The 18,269-nt window shown below is 42.0% G+C and overlaps 2 protein-coding genes across 2 annotated transcripts; one reads left to right on the forward strand and one right to left on the reverse strand.

The window, feature by feature from the left end:
* Positions 1 to 5,422: 5,422 nt before the first annotated feature.
* Positions 5,423 to 6,583, reverse strand: LOC128737591 (MRG/MORF4L-binding protein). Its single transcript, XM_053832263.1, has 2 exons — positions 6,148 to 6,583; positions 5,423 to 6,090 (listed from the first exon to the last, which is right to left on the reverse strand). The coding sequence occupies exons 1-2, from the start codon at positions 6,524 to 6,526 to the stop codon at positions 5,879 to 5,881; spliced, it is 591 nt and encodes a 196-aa protein (XP_053688238.1). The 5' UTR covers positions 6,527 to 6,583; the 3' UTR covers positions 5,423 to 5,878.
* Positions 6,584 to 8,249: 1,666 nt separating this feature from the next.
* Positions 8,250 to 18,226, forward strand: LOC128734678 (nuclear pore complex protein Nup75). Its single transcript, XM_053828976.1, has 4 exons — positions 8,250 to 8,347; positions 8,402 to 9,220; positions 9,279 to 10,165; positions 17,872 to 18,226. Exons 1-4 carry the CDS (start codon positions 8,318 to 8,320, stop codon positions 18,206 to 18,208), a joined length of 2,073 nt encoding a protein of 690 aa, XP_053684951.1. The 5' UTR covers positions 8,250 to 8,317; the 3' UTR covers positions 18,209 to 18,226.
* Positions 18,227 to 18,269: the final 43 nt, after the last annotated feature.

An 18,269-nucleotide genomic window follows, 5' to 3' on the forward strand; every position in this document is an offset into this window, starting at 1 on the left:
AGCGGGGCAAAAGTGCGAATACCGCGGGGCAAAAGTTCGAAGCTAGAATTCATGAAATTGGCCCAGCAGTAGCTAACAAAACCATATTATCTTCAATCTGCGTCATGTTTAGGTAAAGAATATTCTCAATTTGCACCTTTTCTATTTTGCGCTGGTGTATTGCAGCCTCCGTTAGATCGAAACTTTTCCAAACGTGTATTTTTTGTTTCATTAGCGAAAACACATTGTTTTTATTCGGGCAACATCTGTAGAGCTCACAGTTTTCTGCAGATCTTTCATTTCTAGTATCTGTAATATACTGCCTTAAGCTGTATATAATTAGCTATACAGTTTTGCCTCGTCCATGAATCGCACTTTTGCCCCGTTCGTGAATCGAACTTTTACCCCGCTAGGCGCTTGACGGGGTTAGATTAAATTACGGAAAAGCGAAATATATTTTGTAAATTATTTTCACCGTATTTTCAAAACAGATATGTGAGTGATGTAATACGCTGCTAGAAATTTTTAACAAGTAATATCCTCCTGTTGATATCGTATTTGCCGTATAACGATTACACCAAATTTACACCAAAACCGCCCCACAATAGCATTTGCACATAACTCAGCAACTATGCTTCGTAAGCAACCAAAGTTTACGTTAGATTCAAGCTGTCAAAGTAGTCACCCATCCATGCCAATGTAGAAAATTTACTCGGAATCTGCACCGATAAATCATTGAATTGCACTTTTACCTGCATCGCACTTTTACCCCTCCTTACTCTACTAGTGAATGCAGCTGACCAGTCCGGAATATTCATTAATTTTGAAGATTATTGATGGTTTTATCTTGAGCTAATTCGTTAATACCTCAGCCCGGTTGAAGTCCACTACCGTTTTCCTTTAAATATCAGAGGGATCTAACCAGGCTTCATTCTCGGTTTTTTGCTCAGTAGATGCTCATTTGACTACAGCGCCTCAACTAAAGAGAATTCGAAAAAGTAGTGTAAAGGGAGATTGTGGAGCTAATTATTATCTACATTATTGTTGAAGAAAGTATAGTTCTATCGTTTGTATTTACGGCGCTATGTGGCTGCTACCCCGTTGGTAGCAAAAAGAGTGCTCATTTGACTACTAACGGGGTAGCGCCGTAAATACAAAAGATAGAACTATACTTTCTTGAACAATAGTGTAGATAATAATAAAATCTACAATCGCCCTTTACACTACTTTTTCGAATTCTGTTTAGTAGAGGCGCTGTAGTCAATTGAGTATCTACTGAGCAAAAAACCGAGAATGAAGCCTGGATCTAACAGCCGTTTGTTGAAAAACTCAGGAAAAATAACAGGTGTTCTGAGTAGTTTGTTTTCTATACCACAGAGAGACGCGACAGAAACGTTGAACATTAGTGGGTCTAAAACGCTACCTCGGGGTACGTTGGGCAATATATTGAAGTGTCAAAAAGTGCACTTCGGTTTATCGGCCTCATCACTGCCATTCGGCTTCGAAATATGTTTCATCGTCAGCCATATTTGAGAAGGCAGTCCTATGTTACTTGGAAGACAGATTATTGTTTATTTGTATAAAAATATTAACAGACCCTTTGGCCCCACTGATACACTTAAGCTAGAACCTACGTGCTAGTGCCAGGAATCGAGTTTTCAGTACCTCGCGTTTAACGTTTAAGTTGAAGCTAGGAATAAAGCGATTGAAATGGCATTGCAGACCGGTGATTGTGCTGTAGTTGGTTCGCCGATGCGCTACAAGCAAAAATAGACCGTTACGTAGAACACGACTTTGAGCGTATTTGTTAAGGTTCGCGAGTAGACATGGGAAATCCACTGTCGAGGTCAGCATATCGGCGACAGCCATTGCTTTCATCACATCGCGACGAGTGTTCAAAAGGTCAAGATCGATGAGGCTGCAGCGTTGTTTATAGCAGGGCAGCTAAAAGAGGTCGTTCCAGGGCAATTTCCGAAGAGTGAAACGTATGAATCTGCGCTGCACTGACTCGATTCGGTCAACTCCTTTTTTGGTAATAAGGACTCCACACTGCACTGGAGCGCAGTACTCAAGATTGAACCGGAAAAGAGCGCAGTAGCAAGCTTTGAGACAATAGATGTCGTAGAAGTTCTTGGCGAACCGCATGGTAAATCCCAGATTCCTTCAGGCCTTATCGCCAATAAATGCGTTGTGCTTTTTGAAGGCAAGCTTAGAGTCGAGCAATATTTCCAAGACCTTGACACAGTTTTCGCGGCGTAAAGGCACGTCTGATAGCATGTAGTCGAAGACGAGAGCGTTTAATTTCCTGGAGAATGTAATTATTTCACATTTGTCGGAGTTTAGCAGCTTGCGATTATCTGTGCATCATTTCGGAAAAATCGATAACTGCTCTTGCAGGAACGCGGCATTGGACGGACTATCAACTTTAGCATACAGCTTTAGATCGTCGCCGTCGGCGAAAGAAAGTCGCCAGCATTTAAGAAGGAAGTTAACATCGTTGAAGTAGACGAGGAAGACCAAAGGTCCAAGATGGCTACCTTGTGGAATTCCAGAGTTAGTAGCGAAACATCTGGAGGTAAAACCGTCGATGTTTACTTCTAGGTGGCGGTCGAATAGTTGTGTGTGTGTGTGTGTGTGTGTGTGTATGTGTGTGTATGTGTGTGTATGTGTGTGTATGTGTGTGTATGTGTGTGTATGTGTGTGTGTGTGTGTGTGTGTGTGTGTGTGTGTGTGTGTGTGTGTGTGTGTGTGTGTGTGTGTGTGTGTGTGTGTGTGTGTGTGTGTGTGTGTGTGTGTGTGTGTGTGTGTGTGTGTGAGAGAGAGAGAGAGAGATGTTGAAAGGTACCCTATCGCTGGGAGAAACGATACCGCTGGGAGCGTGTTTTTACTAAGAATAAAGATTCTTCTCCGAGTGATCGGTGGTATTAGCAGAGGCTCCCATGAACCGAGGCGGAGGCGGAACTCCTCCCAACTTTGCGTACAAACTTCTCCGTGTTCTGTCCTTACACCTATGCCGGCGCAGGCACACGTAATTTCGAAAGGAGCGCTCTACAACTGACCAAATATTTTCCCTGTGACAAATTGTCGATGAATTCCTCTAATATATCTTGCGGATGCACTATCTGTTTATCGATTTCAAGGAAGCGTTTGAATCAATTAAGCGAAATGAATAACGGCAGATTTTACTTGAATATGAATGATCATCAAAACTGTTTTGGCTGATATATTCCATTCTAGATGGTTCCAAATGCAGCGTGACGATACCAGATGAGATATCTGACTCTTTTGTAACGTTAGAAGTGACGTAGCAAGGTGACGGGACACTAAACTTACTGTTCAACATTGCAAAAGTAGCTGTTGTGAAAAGACCCGGTCACCCCTTCATGGTGACATGAAGGGTCACATACCTCTAGGCCTTGCGCACGACACGGAATTGACGTTAATCGTAGTGCCATGGGAGAGCGAAGAGCCTTTCAAGATTCACTCTAAGCTCTGCTAAAAATATACTATTGTGGTTAGTAGCCTGTCGTTTGTTGGTGTCGCGATGTTCTTTAGGGATAGCCTTTATTTACTTCTAGCAGTATAGAACCGGGGTGGCTCCTTCGTTGAGCGTCTTGATACACGCAAGTCGGCTTCAAACCGGATGAGCGATCAGCGAAGGTTATATTAAATAGAATCCCAATTTGACCCCGTTGCGTTCGTGGTAGACGCCGCACTTGGTGACGACGACTCGGTCCTCTCTTATCTTCTTTTACTTTCTTATCTTCTTTTTCTTTAAGCGAAGAAATTAAGAACAAATTGTTTCACCAGCTTTCTCAGGTCAGATTGCTATTAATGTTTAGCAAAAATAAGACTAGGTATTAGTTGCCGTTACGTTACGGCTTGTTTGTCTAATGAAAATTTTCAGGTTTGCTGAAATGGCATGACTTCAGGAATGAGCCAATCGTCCCCATTTCCAAGCGAAATGGATCCGTTGACCGGTAATAAAAGAATAATACAACATTTAGGACGATAGTTATGGTTTATATTCTGTATACTTTTAGATGATTCCTATTTCCTTGTACATTTGGCCCTGTTAGTCTTACTAGAGTGAAATTGGAAGCAAAAGTACCTGTTAGTTATAAGCATTTTATAGGCTGGGTCCGTCTACAGTCAAAGCTCTTAAGGGCATCAATGATATTCTTGAATATGCTAACAAAATCGAGTGTCCATACCTTACTCTAACTATATCGATGTAGATGGGAAAACCAATCTTCACTGCTTGGTGGTCCCAATCGGAATGGAATTTTATTTATAATCAGTATTAGTTACAGGGAGTCAAGGATACCTATTGCTATACAGTTTACTACGATCCTACAATCTCTCCCTCTTTTTATAAATCTTATAATTAATTTGTATTAACATTGTATAACTCATAATCATTAAGAAAGTTCGATCTACGTTTAGTTCTATAAGTTGCTTCGCTTACTGGTGGTGTTGGAAGGCCACTAGATCGTTTACGATTTTTCCCTGAACGAAAATGTTTGACGAATATTCTCATCTTTCGTGTCCGATTAAAGAACTTACTGAGTTATTCAAATTTGGATTAAATAGAGGACTTCGACTGAAAATTTTCGTTTCATGATTTACGTCTCTGCCACATACAATATTAGATTTTATATTCCGCAAATATAATCTAGTTCCTTCTCTCCTATTAACCATATACACTTGCGGATTGAAAATAGGTGTAAATTTAATTTTTTTTTTTTTTTTTCCGAAGTTTTATATTCGTATAGTTCTAGATGAGTAATGTCAAAATAATCTGGAATTTTTTCCGGACTTATAAGTTATCCTGCTGTAACGGAATCTTTTGCAGGGGTTACTTTTTTTCTTTCCTGCTCAACCTCAGTATGGAAACCAATCCATACCTCTTGGTATCTTGCTTAAAAATACTCAACCTCATTATGAAAATCAATCCATAAATCTTGGTATCTTGCAAATCATACTTCCATCGGTCGAGGAAGGGCTTACCGAAGCAAGAGTATCAACTGAAGTTGACCTCTTCAACTTCAGTAATCGCAACCGCTCTCCTATGACCATGGCTCATGAGATTTGTTGCAAAATCTCTTATTTTCATTGTCATTCCATGACGTAGGCTTGCTACCTATATTCCATGTTCTGGTAATTCAAATCAAATTATCACACTGGCCTAGAGCAGTAATGATATTTGTTACCAGAAACCAGTCCTAGGAATACCATGTACCCAATGGAAACAACCTTGCGTTCCATTATACCAATTATGTTGAACTAACATTGTACTCACCATTTGCCTAGCCATCGTATTTTACCTACTTCTTCAAATTTTTCCTTCGTCGCCAAAATGTAGATGGGAAAACCAATCTTCACTGCTTGGTGGTCCCAATCGGAATGGAATTTTATTTATAATCAGTATTAGTTACAGGGAGTCAAGGATACCTATTGCTATACAGTTTACTACGATCCTACAATCGACAATATTATTGGGAATTTTAAATGATATCTTAATATTTATAGATAACTTTTATAGTAGCAATTATTGGACTAAATGCAGCATCTAGTTCACATTGTAAGGATTTAAGGTTCAAACACGCGTCATTGATTTCAAAAGCTTTTTGTTTTGAGCATAAAAACTGCTTTTGAAATTGCATAAATCATTGACGCGTGTTTGAATCCTAAGCGAAAGTCAATTTCAGTTGAATGCTACCTTTCTTCACCACACTATTTAGTTTTTCAATGAAAGAAAAACTGCCTGCAGCCTAGCGCCTAAAGATCAAATAAATTCCTTTATGGTTTTGCTAGTTGACTTCATAATTAGTTTGGCTAGAGCTTCAGCAACTTAAAGTAAGTTTCCTAATCATACATCTAGAGTTATTATGGACATTTAGATACGTCTTCTTTTGGTAATCTGTACATTAGGAGGCGTACTTGCTGGGCTACCAATGTTCGGCTCCAGAGACATTGAACCACGAGTGCGCTTTTGCGGTCGCTTCGGTGTATTATCCACATTTTCGCCTTTGGTCTTTGTTGGTTTAGTATCTTTCTCTCTGTCAGTTGGCTTATCCTTTTCCTTGTCCGCCTGCTCTTTGTCTTTCGCTGCGATTGTAAAGCAAAATTAATACATCAGTTTTAAACTAATAAATGTATTATTACAAATTTTTTGAGCAGGATCCGATTTTGAATCCGATCTTTTAGCTTCCTCTGTGTTTGGCTCTTCGATCGACTTGCGCTTCATTTCGGATGAGAAATCCGTCTCCGGGAGGCAAAAATCACTTTCTTCATTCGGAAACGGAAGTTGCTCTAGTTCGTCCAACGCTTTCAGGTTGTACATTGTTCTCAGATGGGACCAAATGGTTTCACTGCTGATTTCCCTGTTGAGTGCCTTCGAAAGCCGGTCCGCAATACAAACGATGGTGAAATGGCGATTGATTCCGACCGGTTTGAGACCGTCCATGGCAAAAAACAACTGTACTTCATCTTCCGGTGACCACTCGAGGGATTCGCTTTCCGATTTTTCTTTGGCTGTTGTCATTGCTGGCGCTTTCGATGAATAGAAATTAATTATTTCAATCTGGTTGGGATTTGTTTTGATTTCAAGTTTGGTGTCGGCTGTCGGTTCGGTTCTCTTTCTCTCCTCGCCCTCGGTCGTTATTTTGTTTGACGTTTTGCAAGGTTTTGTCCTGTGTCCAGAGCTGCCAGTTTACTTTAAAATTAATAATTTATTTGATCTCCGGGATTTTAACGTTAACGGTTTTAGTATCGAACTGATCGAACTACTGTCGAATTTTAACTAAAAAGTTAAAATTTTCGCTAAATAACAGCCAAAATAACAATATTTTTTTTTATTTAGCTCTGCCATTCTTGATTTTTGGTGCATTGATGGAGTCGAATGGAATGGATTGGCGAGAATAGAAATGGAAAGTTTGCCTTCCTCCTTTCTCCTCTTTCACAATCTACTGCCACTCTTTCTCCCAGTCGAAAGTCTCCTGCTTTTCCAATGAGTATCAATTGGGATTTCAGATCTATAGCTGTTAGGCACAATGTTTTGTTTATAAATACACCTTTGCACGGCGCCTAATCTCAACTCTGGTTTGAAGTTTTTGTGTGGTTTGTTTTGATTCCCTTTGTAACCTAGGCTGTGAACCATTTCGCGAAATTTTTAACTTTTTAGTTAAAATTTGACAGTTCGATGGTTATTTCTCCTCGAGTGGTTAAAATCAGTTCAGAATGCGAACCATTTCATATTTGACAGATTGATAGTTGTTTTACTCAATGAGAGCATATATAAGGTGAGGATGAAGATATGTTTCCAGAACAGCGAATTTATTTATTCAGTCCAGGTTAAAATTGGATGAATTTTTGGTGTTCATTTGCTCCTATTTGATAGACAAAATTTATCTCATTTCATTTTGGGTTGAATAAACAAATTTCTTATATGTTAAACATCCATACATTGGTAAAAAAATTCAATGAAAAATCAGTGAAACACATCGAAGCTCTTTCCTCACCTGTGGCATATCTCATTGGCTCTCAGAACTTGGTTAAAACTAACCATGCTCCCGAGCAGGGTTATTTTCGAAAAACCATCGTACTGTCAAATTTTAACCAAAAAGTTAAAAATTTCGCGAAATGGTTCACAGCCCTAATTTTATTGCTACTGTGTTACCTGACTCATAACGAACCTCTAATTCCGAAATTCTAAAATCTCTCATGCTTTTATTTATTTTTGGAGTAAACATGTAATTTCTTATGTTATATAGTTGATATTTGTATGCTCTATTCGAATGTATGATCAATTAAACGAAAAACCACAAAGTTTGTGAGTTACGAGACTCTCCCCCGTATATAACGTATATTTGTTATGAGTCAGGTAACACAGTAGTGGATTTATTACTTGTAATTCGTACTACTTGTTTGCGGAAACCGGAAATGCTCGACTTTTCCGAAGCAGAAAAATGATAGCAGTTCTGCACAACATATATTTTTGTCATTTTTGCAGTTTTTTGCTTCTGGGTCTTGCGAATAAGTAATTAAAATGAACTCCACAACACTGTGAAACCTGGGACGAAAAAAACGCACTGACATCTGCTTGCAATGCTTTATAAATTTTCCGCTTCAGATTTGATGTTTTACCTAGTTTGTCAATTTTATTTTACCGTGCATACACGAATCATTTTTCCCGGTAGCCAGTTCCCGCTTGCTAACTGTCAAACGTATGTAAACATAACCTGGTTGCAGTGCAGATTTCAATAATAAACGCCGCCCTGTGGATTGCGTGCCATTGTGTTCATTTTCAGCTCCTTGAAATCGTGTTATTTTAGCGATGGCATCACGAGAACATTGTTCAACATTCGTAAGTATTCCATGTTTTGAAAATAGCTTTGTTCTAATACACGGCTTTCCTTAGACCATTCCTTGCGATCTTGCTAAGCGTCACGGACTTACGGCGGCTTGGATTACGGAAGACAAAATCTCTGTCACAGCTTACAACAATCAACTTTTGCAGTCCTTCAACAAGCGTCCTCCGAATACGTTTCCCGTCAACGTACACCATTTGACGTCGAATTTCATTCTGGACGAACCTATTCTGCGTAGTCTGGTTTCAGAATGTAGCAACATTTTCCTGAATTTGCAGCTGGTAAGAAATAGTTCCCCTGCTGCTTCCATAGACTATTTAAAAATATCGCGTACCTACCGGAGCGCTATCAGAGCATGTTTGGAGAAACTTCAGGACCTGCTTACCAATACAAAACTTAGAGATCCCGAACAGTATCAAAACTATGTGACGATCTTCTATTCCGTGGAATGTATTTGGCATTTGGTGGAAATTCTTATTATTGATACCAGTTCGGCTAATGCAGTGGTTGCTAATCTGCTGGATTGGGTTCGTTTCCATTTTCCCACAGCCGAACGGCTGGCAACGGAGCTTCTGCAACAAGGGCGCGAAGTTGATTCCAGTGATGATTATTGGCCGGTAGTTAAAGGCTTGATCGTTCAGGGCCAACTGAATGTGGCTCGTGCTCTACTCAAGCTACACACCAACTCGGAGAGTGTCTGCTTCGAGCTAGCCGAACAGGTTTTGCAAACCATGCCGGTCTATAGTGTCTATGGGGGCCTTTCGGTGCAGAAGTTCAAATCGCAGTGGCAGTATTGGACAGCGAATGCTCGCTCAAAGATTGATGCCGGCATTCTAGCATCGGAACCAGAACTGGAGGAAATTATTAAGGTAATTAATGTGAAGTCCACAATGAGGAGTTAACATAATTTATGCAGAGTATTTTTAGCTTGTGATTGGCGACCGTAGAACTTGGACAGAACAATGTCGATATGCATCCTGCTGGTATGAGTTTTTCCCAGGTTATTTGTTTTATACGGAATCAACATGCAAGTATTATGAGCTCGGGACATTCGCCAACAGTTGGCTTTCGCAGTGGATCAGTGCGGGAGGATCAAACCCAACATACAAATATTTGGACAAAATTATACTCTCCGTGATGGAGAATAATCTGCCCCAGGTGCTGCACAATATCCAGAACATTTGCGATAATAAATGGTTCGTTACGCATTTAGTGGATCTGCTGTACCACTGCGGTCATCTTACACTTTCCACTGGTAGCAACGATGAACAGGATGCGGAGAAGAAGTTTCGAGAGTCGTTGCTGTACGATTTTGGATCTCTGTTAATGTCTCGAAACGCTTACTTGTGGGAAGCGGGATTAGATTACCTGGAATTCTCTAGTACGGAAGGTTTAGGAGCTAGGGAAGCACTCTTAGCAAGAATTCCAATCAAGAACGAGCATCAAGCTATGAAACTGATTAGTGCAGCTAAGAAACACGGTTTCTCCTCCGTGGAAACTGAAATCTGCAGGGTACTGGTAAAGAGAAACCTGGCGAACAGGCGTTATGGCAATGCCATGGAATGGGCGATTCGTTCGCGGGATAGCTTCTACGTGACGGCGGTAGCAAACATTTTCCTGGAGCACTATTGCAACCATGGGGAGATTCTGTGTGAGGATGTCGTCGCTAACATTGGCGCGAAAATGTTCGTTTCGCCACGCTTGATTTTCCTGGTGAAGTACTACGACTTCCGTCAATTCTACCGGGAGCGATCGTTTGCGCAAGCTGCTGAGCTGCTAATTAACCTGCTGGATTCGAAGATTACACCGAGCTAGTGAGTATTATTTTGATTTGTTGACGTATATCGATATTTTTCAATCTATATTACCTGATTTCACACAAATGGATGGTTATTGTTGATTTTATTATTCATTTTATATGCTTTTGTAATCGGGAATAGTTGCGAACCTCTAGAGAAATTACAAGTATTTTTCTTGCGGGCAACTTTCAAGAAATAAAGCAAAATCGGATGTCGATACAACATTTCGCAAAGATCCTCCTGAAGGACAGCGGCGTCGAACAGGTCCCAGCATTTGAATACAACTTAAAGTCGTCTACAAACAAGAGATGCGGAACTTTAAGCAAGAAGTGGACGTTATTGAAGTAGATGAGGAAAATTAAAGGCAGCCATCTCGCCTTGTGGGATTCTAAATGAGCAGTGAATGATCCTGAGAAACGGCTTCATTTATTCATTTATTTTATGAAAAAGGAAGGAACAGTGTAAATCACATCTGTTGGTGACAGGTCATCGAAGTTATTTATCACGTAGGACGTAAGAGTCAAAAGATTGATAGTCTTGAAGCGCTTAGGCATAAAGCCATGTTGGTTTTACACATTGGTAACATGTGTGCTGATTTCCATGCTTATGGAAAGACATCTGAGTTGACAGATAAGCTGAGAAGATTGATTGGAGCAGCTACAGCGTGGATGCAGTTTTTCAGAAAAATTGATGGTATACGTTCCAGTCGGATCGACAAAGCTTTAACTTCACGGCAGCTCAGGTAAATCACTTCAGCGACGGTGAAGTGCAATGGTCAAACTGTCATCGAAGAATTGCATCGAAAACAATCCGCAAGTCTGATCTAGTCGATCGCCGTTTATCACTTAGAAACAACCGTAGACGGTTATCCCGCTGCTTGTTTGACATATTTCCAAAAAGAGTTAGGATTTTGTTTCAGTCATCGTTCCACATTACTCAAGTAACTTCGAAAGCAAGAAAGACTCGGACTCGAATGAACGCCTTGCGTTTAAAAAGTCATAATAAAGTAACTAAGGACGACTCGGGTGTTTGCATCTCGTGTTGATCGACAGATAGTGGTTGCGGCGGGTTAGAATCCTGTTTCTCTCAAATTCGGTCAGAGCAGCTTTTCTTTCGGATTTGAGACGTCGTAGCCATGTGTCTAGCTAGGTTATTTGGTTCTGAGCGGAAGCAATTCTTGTTGGAACGTGTCGATCGATGACGTAGTTCAAAATATTAGAGTAGTGGCTGTGTTTATATCATCAATATCTAAAATTGTGTTCCAATTGATCCTATTTGAAACATTTAGAGTAACCCCGAAAACTGCTTGGGCAAAATCGTGGAAAACGCCTGGTGGTGCAATATTTACGTCATGGACTATTTGCTGACTGGTATTGCCTAGCAGAGAAACAATGACAAGAACTATGTATAGACCGGTGATCGGGTCCATAGCCTCCACACCGACACGAACGATAACAGCCAGTGATGCATCAATTTTGCAGCTTCACAAAGTCACGTGGAGATCACCTGACCAACGAACCTCGAACCAAATAGACCATATTCTTATCGAAGTCCGGTTATCGACTCGGACCATTAACTAGTAGTAGTACATGTGCGCTCAAAACCATCGACGGTTTATACCTCGAGACAAAGCCGCTCCTCGGTTAAACCATTCGGCAATTAGACAACCTGCAAGTTGCTAAAAACTACCCGCGTGTACTGGATAAAGCTCTGCCTTCTTCTGTGGACCTCTGTTCATACTAGACGTATGAATACAGCGGCACATCTTTTCAGCGCACATGACGGAATCCCATCGGGACCAGCAGAAAAGGTAGATTTTAGCAGTTTCAATGTGACGAAGCGTGATTTCAGCTAGGTTAAAATTGGTAACATTTCTAGGTTTATTGCATAGAGCACCATCAACTTCAGCACTCGAGGCAGTAGTGTTTTATGGAAGGTACGTTCAAAGTTTTCAGCAGACTGCATTTTTCAGCTAACGAACTGCTATGAACTGCTATCATCAAGGAACATGTCAACCGGCAGCCCCATTTCTTTACGTTTGGTATTTACAAACGACCAAAATAACTTGGGACTGCGTAGTAGTGGTAACGGTTATATTTTCGGAAAATGCTGCTAGCACGGTTGCAGCAAAACCAAATCTTTCGGGAGAAAAAGCGCTACCTGGAAGAGCAGGAATATGCGGCTGCATCGTTCTCAGGAAACGCGAGAGTTCTACCAGAAACTGAACGGTTCCCGCAAAGGCTTTTTGCCGCGAGCCGAAATGTGTCGGGATAAGACTGGCAGTATTACGAACGATCGTGAGGTGACCGATAGGTGGAAGCAGCACTTCGACGAACACCTGAATGGCACCCAGGCGGAGAACCAGGGCGGCGGGGAAAGCGATTTCGACGGTGCAACAAACGGGGAAGAGGTACCAGCCCCAAAGATAGGCGAAGTTAAGGAGGCCATCATGCCAAACTCGTGTTTTTTAGTCTTTGACCTTGAAATGCGGTCAGGCATTAATGCCCTGGCGGGTGTTGTGAGTTCAAATCCGGTTATAATCTTATGTTATAGCTTGGTTCAACCCATTGCACCTTCCAGCATTGGACAAAAGGTAGGAGTCATAACGACTAATTGATAAGCGTAGCTACCAAGCCCCCTCCCCTTACCGCTCTTTCCCATCCACTCCAAAAAATTTTTCATTGCTTTTTCCTACCGTCCCTCCATCAATTGTAGAACCAGTTTCAAAAAAAATGAAGCTTAGGAGGCTATCATGCAGCTAAAGAACAACAAATCAGCTGGGAAAGATGGCATCGGAGCGGAGCTTATTAAAATAGGACCAGAAAAGCTGGCCGTTTGTGTGCACAGGGTAATTGTTACAATTTGGGATACAGAACAGCTACCGGAGAAGTGGAAAGAAAGGGTTATCTGCTCGATCTATAAAGAGGGCGACAAGTTGGACTTTGAGAACTATCGAGCGATCGCCGTTCTCAATGCCGCCTATAAAGTGCAGTCCCAAATCATTTTCCGCCGACTATCACCAATTGCGAACAGATTTGTGGGAACTTATCAAGCAGGCTTCGTCGAAGGTACAACGGATCATATATTTACACTGTGGCAAATCCTCCAAAAGGACCGTGAATACAGAGTTCCCGCGCACCATTTATTGGCTTCAAAGCCGCATATGATACTATCGACCGGAAAGAGCTATGGAAAATCATAGACGAGAACAGTTTCCCCAGGAAGCTCATCAGGGATTTTGCAGTCGCAAGGTTACCGAGTCTGCTTTGACAAGCGAATGGTCGTGGGTTCGAATCTTAGTAGAATCAGGCCATTCGATGTGAAAGTGACTTTAGCATGGGTTTATTCTCAGGCCCCTCATAACCCTTTCTTCATGCTGAATTCTATAAGGCCTATTGACAGTGCAAAAATGAGATCCTTATAGCACTGGTTAGCTGTGCCAGGGATAGCTATAATTGGAGACAGCGTTATCATGTGGAACAAGGTAGGTAAAGAAGAGAATGCATTGAAGGAAGGGTACAATCCAATTACACACAAGCACGCATGAAATTCAATAAGCATATCGCTTACTCAATAGCGATTATAGCAAAAAAGCAGTGCGGGTCATACAGCAAACACCCGGGCGATATCACAATAGATCAACGATACTTGTCGCAGTGATGAGTCCATACAGGAAGAAAAAAAGCTCATCAAACTGATTAAATCTACGATAGAGGGTACACAGTGCTGTGTTCGGATTTCGGGTGAATTGTCAAGTTCATCACGCAAAGGGCTTCGTCAAGGTGGTGGTCTTTTATGCCTGCTGTTCAACAGCGCTACAAGGTGTCATGAACCGAGCGGATATCAACACGCGACGCACGAACTTCAACAAATATAGTCAATTCGTCTGCTTTGTCGATGACGTGGATATTATCGGCAGAACATCTGTGGCGGTGGCTGAACAGTACACCAGACCAAAGCGCGAAGCAGAAAAGATTTGGTTAAAGGTAAATACGTCTAAAACAAAGTACATGCTGGCCGAGGCCGAACGAAGTCGCTTGGGTAGTAGTATATTGATTGACTGCGATGAGTTTGCGGTAGTCGACAAATTTGTCTACCTTGGTTAACTGATAACGGCGGACAATGATACCAGCCGTGAGATTCGGAGGCGTATTATCAGCGGAAGTCGTGCATACTATGGGCTTCACAAGCAATTGCGGTTGAGTAGACTAAAGCCCCAAACACAATGCATACGGATTTTACTACGTTGCGGCAATTTTTACATGGGTTTTCAGCCAAATTTCCGCAACGTAGTAAAATCCGTATGCATTGTGTCTGGGCCTTAAGTCCCCGTACAAAGTGAACCCTGTACAAGACGCTTATTAGACCGGTTGTTCTCTACGGGCATGAAACATGGACAATGCTCGAGGAGGACCTGCGAGTGCTCGGAGTTTTCGAACGACGAGTGCTAAGAACGATTTTCAGCGGCGTACAGGAGAACGGAGTATGAAGGCGGAGGATGAACCTTGAACTCGCACTATGACAGCTCTATGGCGAACCCAGTATCCAGAAAATGGCTAAAGCTGGACGGATTCGATGGGCAGGGCATGTTGCAAGATTGTTAGAGCAGTTGTTGCGAGATCTGGTGGAGAGTACGCGGTATCCGAGGAATTGGAGAGCTGTAGCCCTCAACCAAGGTACATGGAGAAACTTTGTTCAACAGGCGTTGTCTTAGGACGGCAAGCCACCTAAGGTAAGGAAAGGTGCTAACACGCTTGTAGAGCTATTTAGAAATAGGACATCGTAGTATACAGTATTTTCGCAGAACCGAGGAGCGCTGGTTTTGTTTAACTGCCGGATATGCTGATTAGTCCAAAGAGGTTTTCGAGCTTGTCTTCGGTAAAGAACAAAACGATCGATTACTGATATAATAGCCGAGTTGAATTATTCGAGGGCATCATCAACAGGCGGGGAGGACTCCAGAAATTGCTAGTCAATTAGAGAAACGGCAACGCTCAGTGACTGGGATATCCAAGAATTGTACTGGTTCTGTCAGACTGGCAGAAATGTCAAGCGCTGGGTGGCTAGAGTCGAGCGGTAGCAGTGGATACCTTGCTTAAAACATTTCAAATCAAGCTCAACGAGTGCCAAATCAAGCAGGCGAGCGTTGCTATTAGTTACATGATTAATTTGTGTTAGTTTGTGATAAACTGAACCCATCCAACAGCGTGGAACATGCTGCAGATATGTTGAACTGTAGAAAATCAAAAGCAGGGTTCCATCATCCATACGTTTCCACATAATACCGGGCCGATTATAGTCTCTGAAAATAATCGCGAGATCCACTACCGTCTAAGCGTGTATAACAATGGAGTCAATTGAATTAAAATGATTATATATTGAGATAAAATCGTATCTTCGGTCGGGTGGTAGGCAGATAGCGGCCTAAGCTAATGCAGCGAGGAGGGGCTGAAATGTCAGCCCATAGCTGCTCATGTGTATCACAAGCTGGCGTCGGAACAGCGTAGCTGATTAAATCTCTGGATACAACAATCTAATCAGCACTCTTCCGCTACGTGTCTTGCTGCTGTTGCGATGATCTCGATCGCAATGATAAACGGTAAAAAGATTATCAAAAAGTTGCACAACTGTTCAGCTAGGTTTCGGTCAGTACAACAAGTTCGTAATAACATTATCACATTTTCAACCTAATTTTGGTGACCGTCAGAATCAAATCGTCAATTTTAGTCCTAAGTCCACGAACGTTCTGGTAGTATACCCGAAGTTCAGTAGACGGAGTGCCGTCTATAAGGTTTCACTTTATAGGGACTGACGGTGGATCATCAAGCTGTGTTGTACTAGAAGCATGGTACCGTGAGATGCCCTTATTCCGCACACCTGGCATTAAATCAGTAATCTCCAAACACAATATACATTTTCGTCAACAATGATTAAAAGCATGAAAAAGTATATTCCTTTTTTTTTTTTTCCTTTTTTTCGGGTTATCCAACTGGTCGCTTAATAGCGTATAAAACTCTGCGCTGGGCCCTTTTGTGATGTCAACAAAGTGTCAGGAAGACCTCAAACATCAGTTCTACCTGACGAGACAGGCACTGTCGCCCACTAAAACACAGGTAGAGCCCCAAGCATAGCCGTCACGCCTATACCCACAGGCGGAGGCGTTTCGGCCCTGCGCGGACTCCACGAACTGACTCTAAGATCTCTCTGCCAAAGGCCGGAATGTCATATTTTAAATATAATGATGATGATGACGATGATGATGATAATGATGATGATGAGAAGAAAAATAATAGATCGAATTTGTAAATGTGCTTTGGACTTTTTGTACCACTCGAGTTGCAATATGTGGTATAGTGAAGAAGTGGAGAATTCGTCAGCCCCGCCTGACACCGGTCTTCAACCGGGCGCCCGCTTTCAGTTTTCCAACACAAACAACCACAAATGAACCAATAGGTAAAACAAATTTCGGAGCATTAGTGGTTATCAACTTATCAGGGCAAATTTAATCTTTCATCCCCTTAGTATTCACAGTGCATTCCCACGATACAAAGTAAATTGAGCGCAGCACAAGCTGGACGTTCGCGGTAGTCGACAGAAGCTTCAAAATATAGAGACTCGCCCGCCTTCCAACCCTCGAGACCAAAGTGCTGTAAAGCTCTGGGCTTAAACGTCTCTTTAAGACTCGACCCCTTCCCATCGACAGAGCCCGCGGACGGCCATCAGAGCTCAGGACAGCCACGGGGCCAGTGCAAAAATCCTACTCTATCTAGCAGCACCGCCTAGCCGAAACTCGAACACGCGACACGAATTGACCTAATTTTCCCATCTGCTACCTAAGAAGTGCTATTACCCGTAATCATTACAGAGTGGTCCTTCGGCATCCAATCGGATCTGGTATCCCGCTTACATCCCCTTACTAACCCTAAGCCCCCGACCAACTCAATCAATCCGACATTTTTCGGAGATATTTGTGACAGTTGTGATAAATAAGGATGAATCCCAGAAAACTTCATCTATTGTCAGAGATCCCCATGCTGGCCTTATTCTTAAGCGGAATAAAAGCACTTTCTGAACAACGCAACAATCACATTTGGTAAATTTTTACCCCAAGTCCCACTTGAAATCACAAAAGTATTTTGATATATACCCACATTCAGAAGTAAACGTGACCGCTGTTCATTTACTGATTAGTTAAAAAGCCCTACACCACGACAAGGTTCAGTTTTATCGTAGGGATTAAAAGCATGAAAAAGTATATGTAACAATTATATGAAACAATTTTTTTCGAAAATATTAAGCCGTATGAATAAAACAGTTTGCTTTACTTTTCCCGTGTGAATCTTATGGGAAAGTTTGCTCTAACTCTTTTATTCATACGGCCTATTATGTATGTTCGACTAGGAAACCACCAGCTTTAAACCAAGTGCGCGGTATTAGAGCATGTCACGGTACGGGGCAGTGGGCGTATGAGCGTTAACATATATGTACTTGCCATGGAGAGTGTTTTGGAAGTTCCTGTTCCTGTGCTATCAGTTTTGCTCAGTGGCGTGGTTCAGGTAGAGGTAGGGGAAAGATTATTTGCTGAATCAGAACAGTGAAAGTACAAGTGGTTGGGAAACTAAAAGGGCCGTGGCACCGAGCAAAATCGGACATTCATCAGCTAGTTTTGCCATAATTATATCAAAATAACGTATTTCAATCATCTACGCCCTATTTCACAGCTTCTGGCCATCGCTGCTGGCGGACACCATCCCGCTGCTCGAGTTCAAGGAGCCCGTCATTCCAACCAAGGAAACGTACACCATCCTGCACCATCTGGAATGGGATCTGGTGCCGATGATCGAAAAACGCAAGGAGCAGCTCAAGGCTACCGCCAGTGCTAAATCCAGGAAAGCCGACGCTATGGAGGAGGAAGATAACGATCAGCAGGTGTTGATTGCGAAGTTTTCATCCAATTTGTTGAACAACTGCACGGACGATCTGGTGAAGTTGCTGCGGTTGGCGTGCGCTCGCAACCTGGCACGTGCTTTTATCATCGAGAACACCGTTTCTGAGTGAATTTCCTCCTTTTTGATTCCCAATAAAGATTAATCTGTTTTGTGTTAAGTGGACAAATTGA

This window comes from Sabethes cyaneus, chromosome 2 (genome assembly GCF_943734655.1).
Source record: "Sabethes cyaneus chromosome 2, idSabCyanKW18_F2, whole genome shotgun sequence".
NCBI classification, from domain to species: Eukaryota; Metazoa; Arthropoda; class Insecta; order Diptera; family Culicidae; genus Sabethes; species Sabethes cyaneus.

Excerpts from the sequence above, each read along its gene's own strand:
- LOC128737591 (XM_053832263.1), bottom strand. The coding sequence starts at position 6,526 with ATGACAACAGCCAAAGAAAAATCGGAAAGCGAATCCCTCGAGTGGTCA. Across the intron at positions 6,091-6,147 it reads GGATCCTGCTCAAAAAATTT|CGAAAGACAAAGAGCAGGCG; the intron begins GTAATAATACAT and ends TTACAATCGCAG.
- LOC128734678 (XM_053828976.1), top strand. The coding sequence starts at position 8,318 with ATGGCATCACGAGAACATTGTTCAACATTC. Across the intron at positions 9,221-9,278 it reads AACTGGAGGAAATTATTAAG|CTTGTGATTGGCGACCGTAG; the intron begins GTAATTAATGTG and ends GAGTATTTTTAG. Across the intron at positions 10,166-17,871 it reads TCGAAGATTACACCGAGCTA|CTTCTGGCCATCGCTGCTGG; the intron begins GTGAGTATTATT and ends CCTATTTCACAG.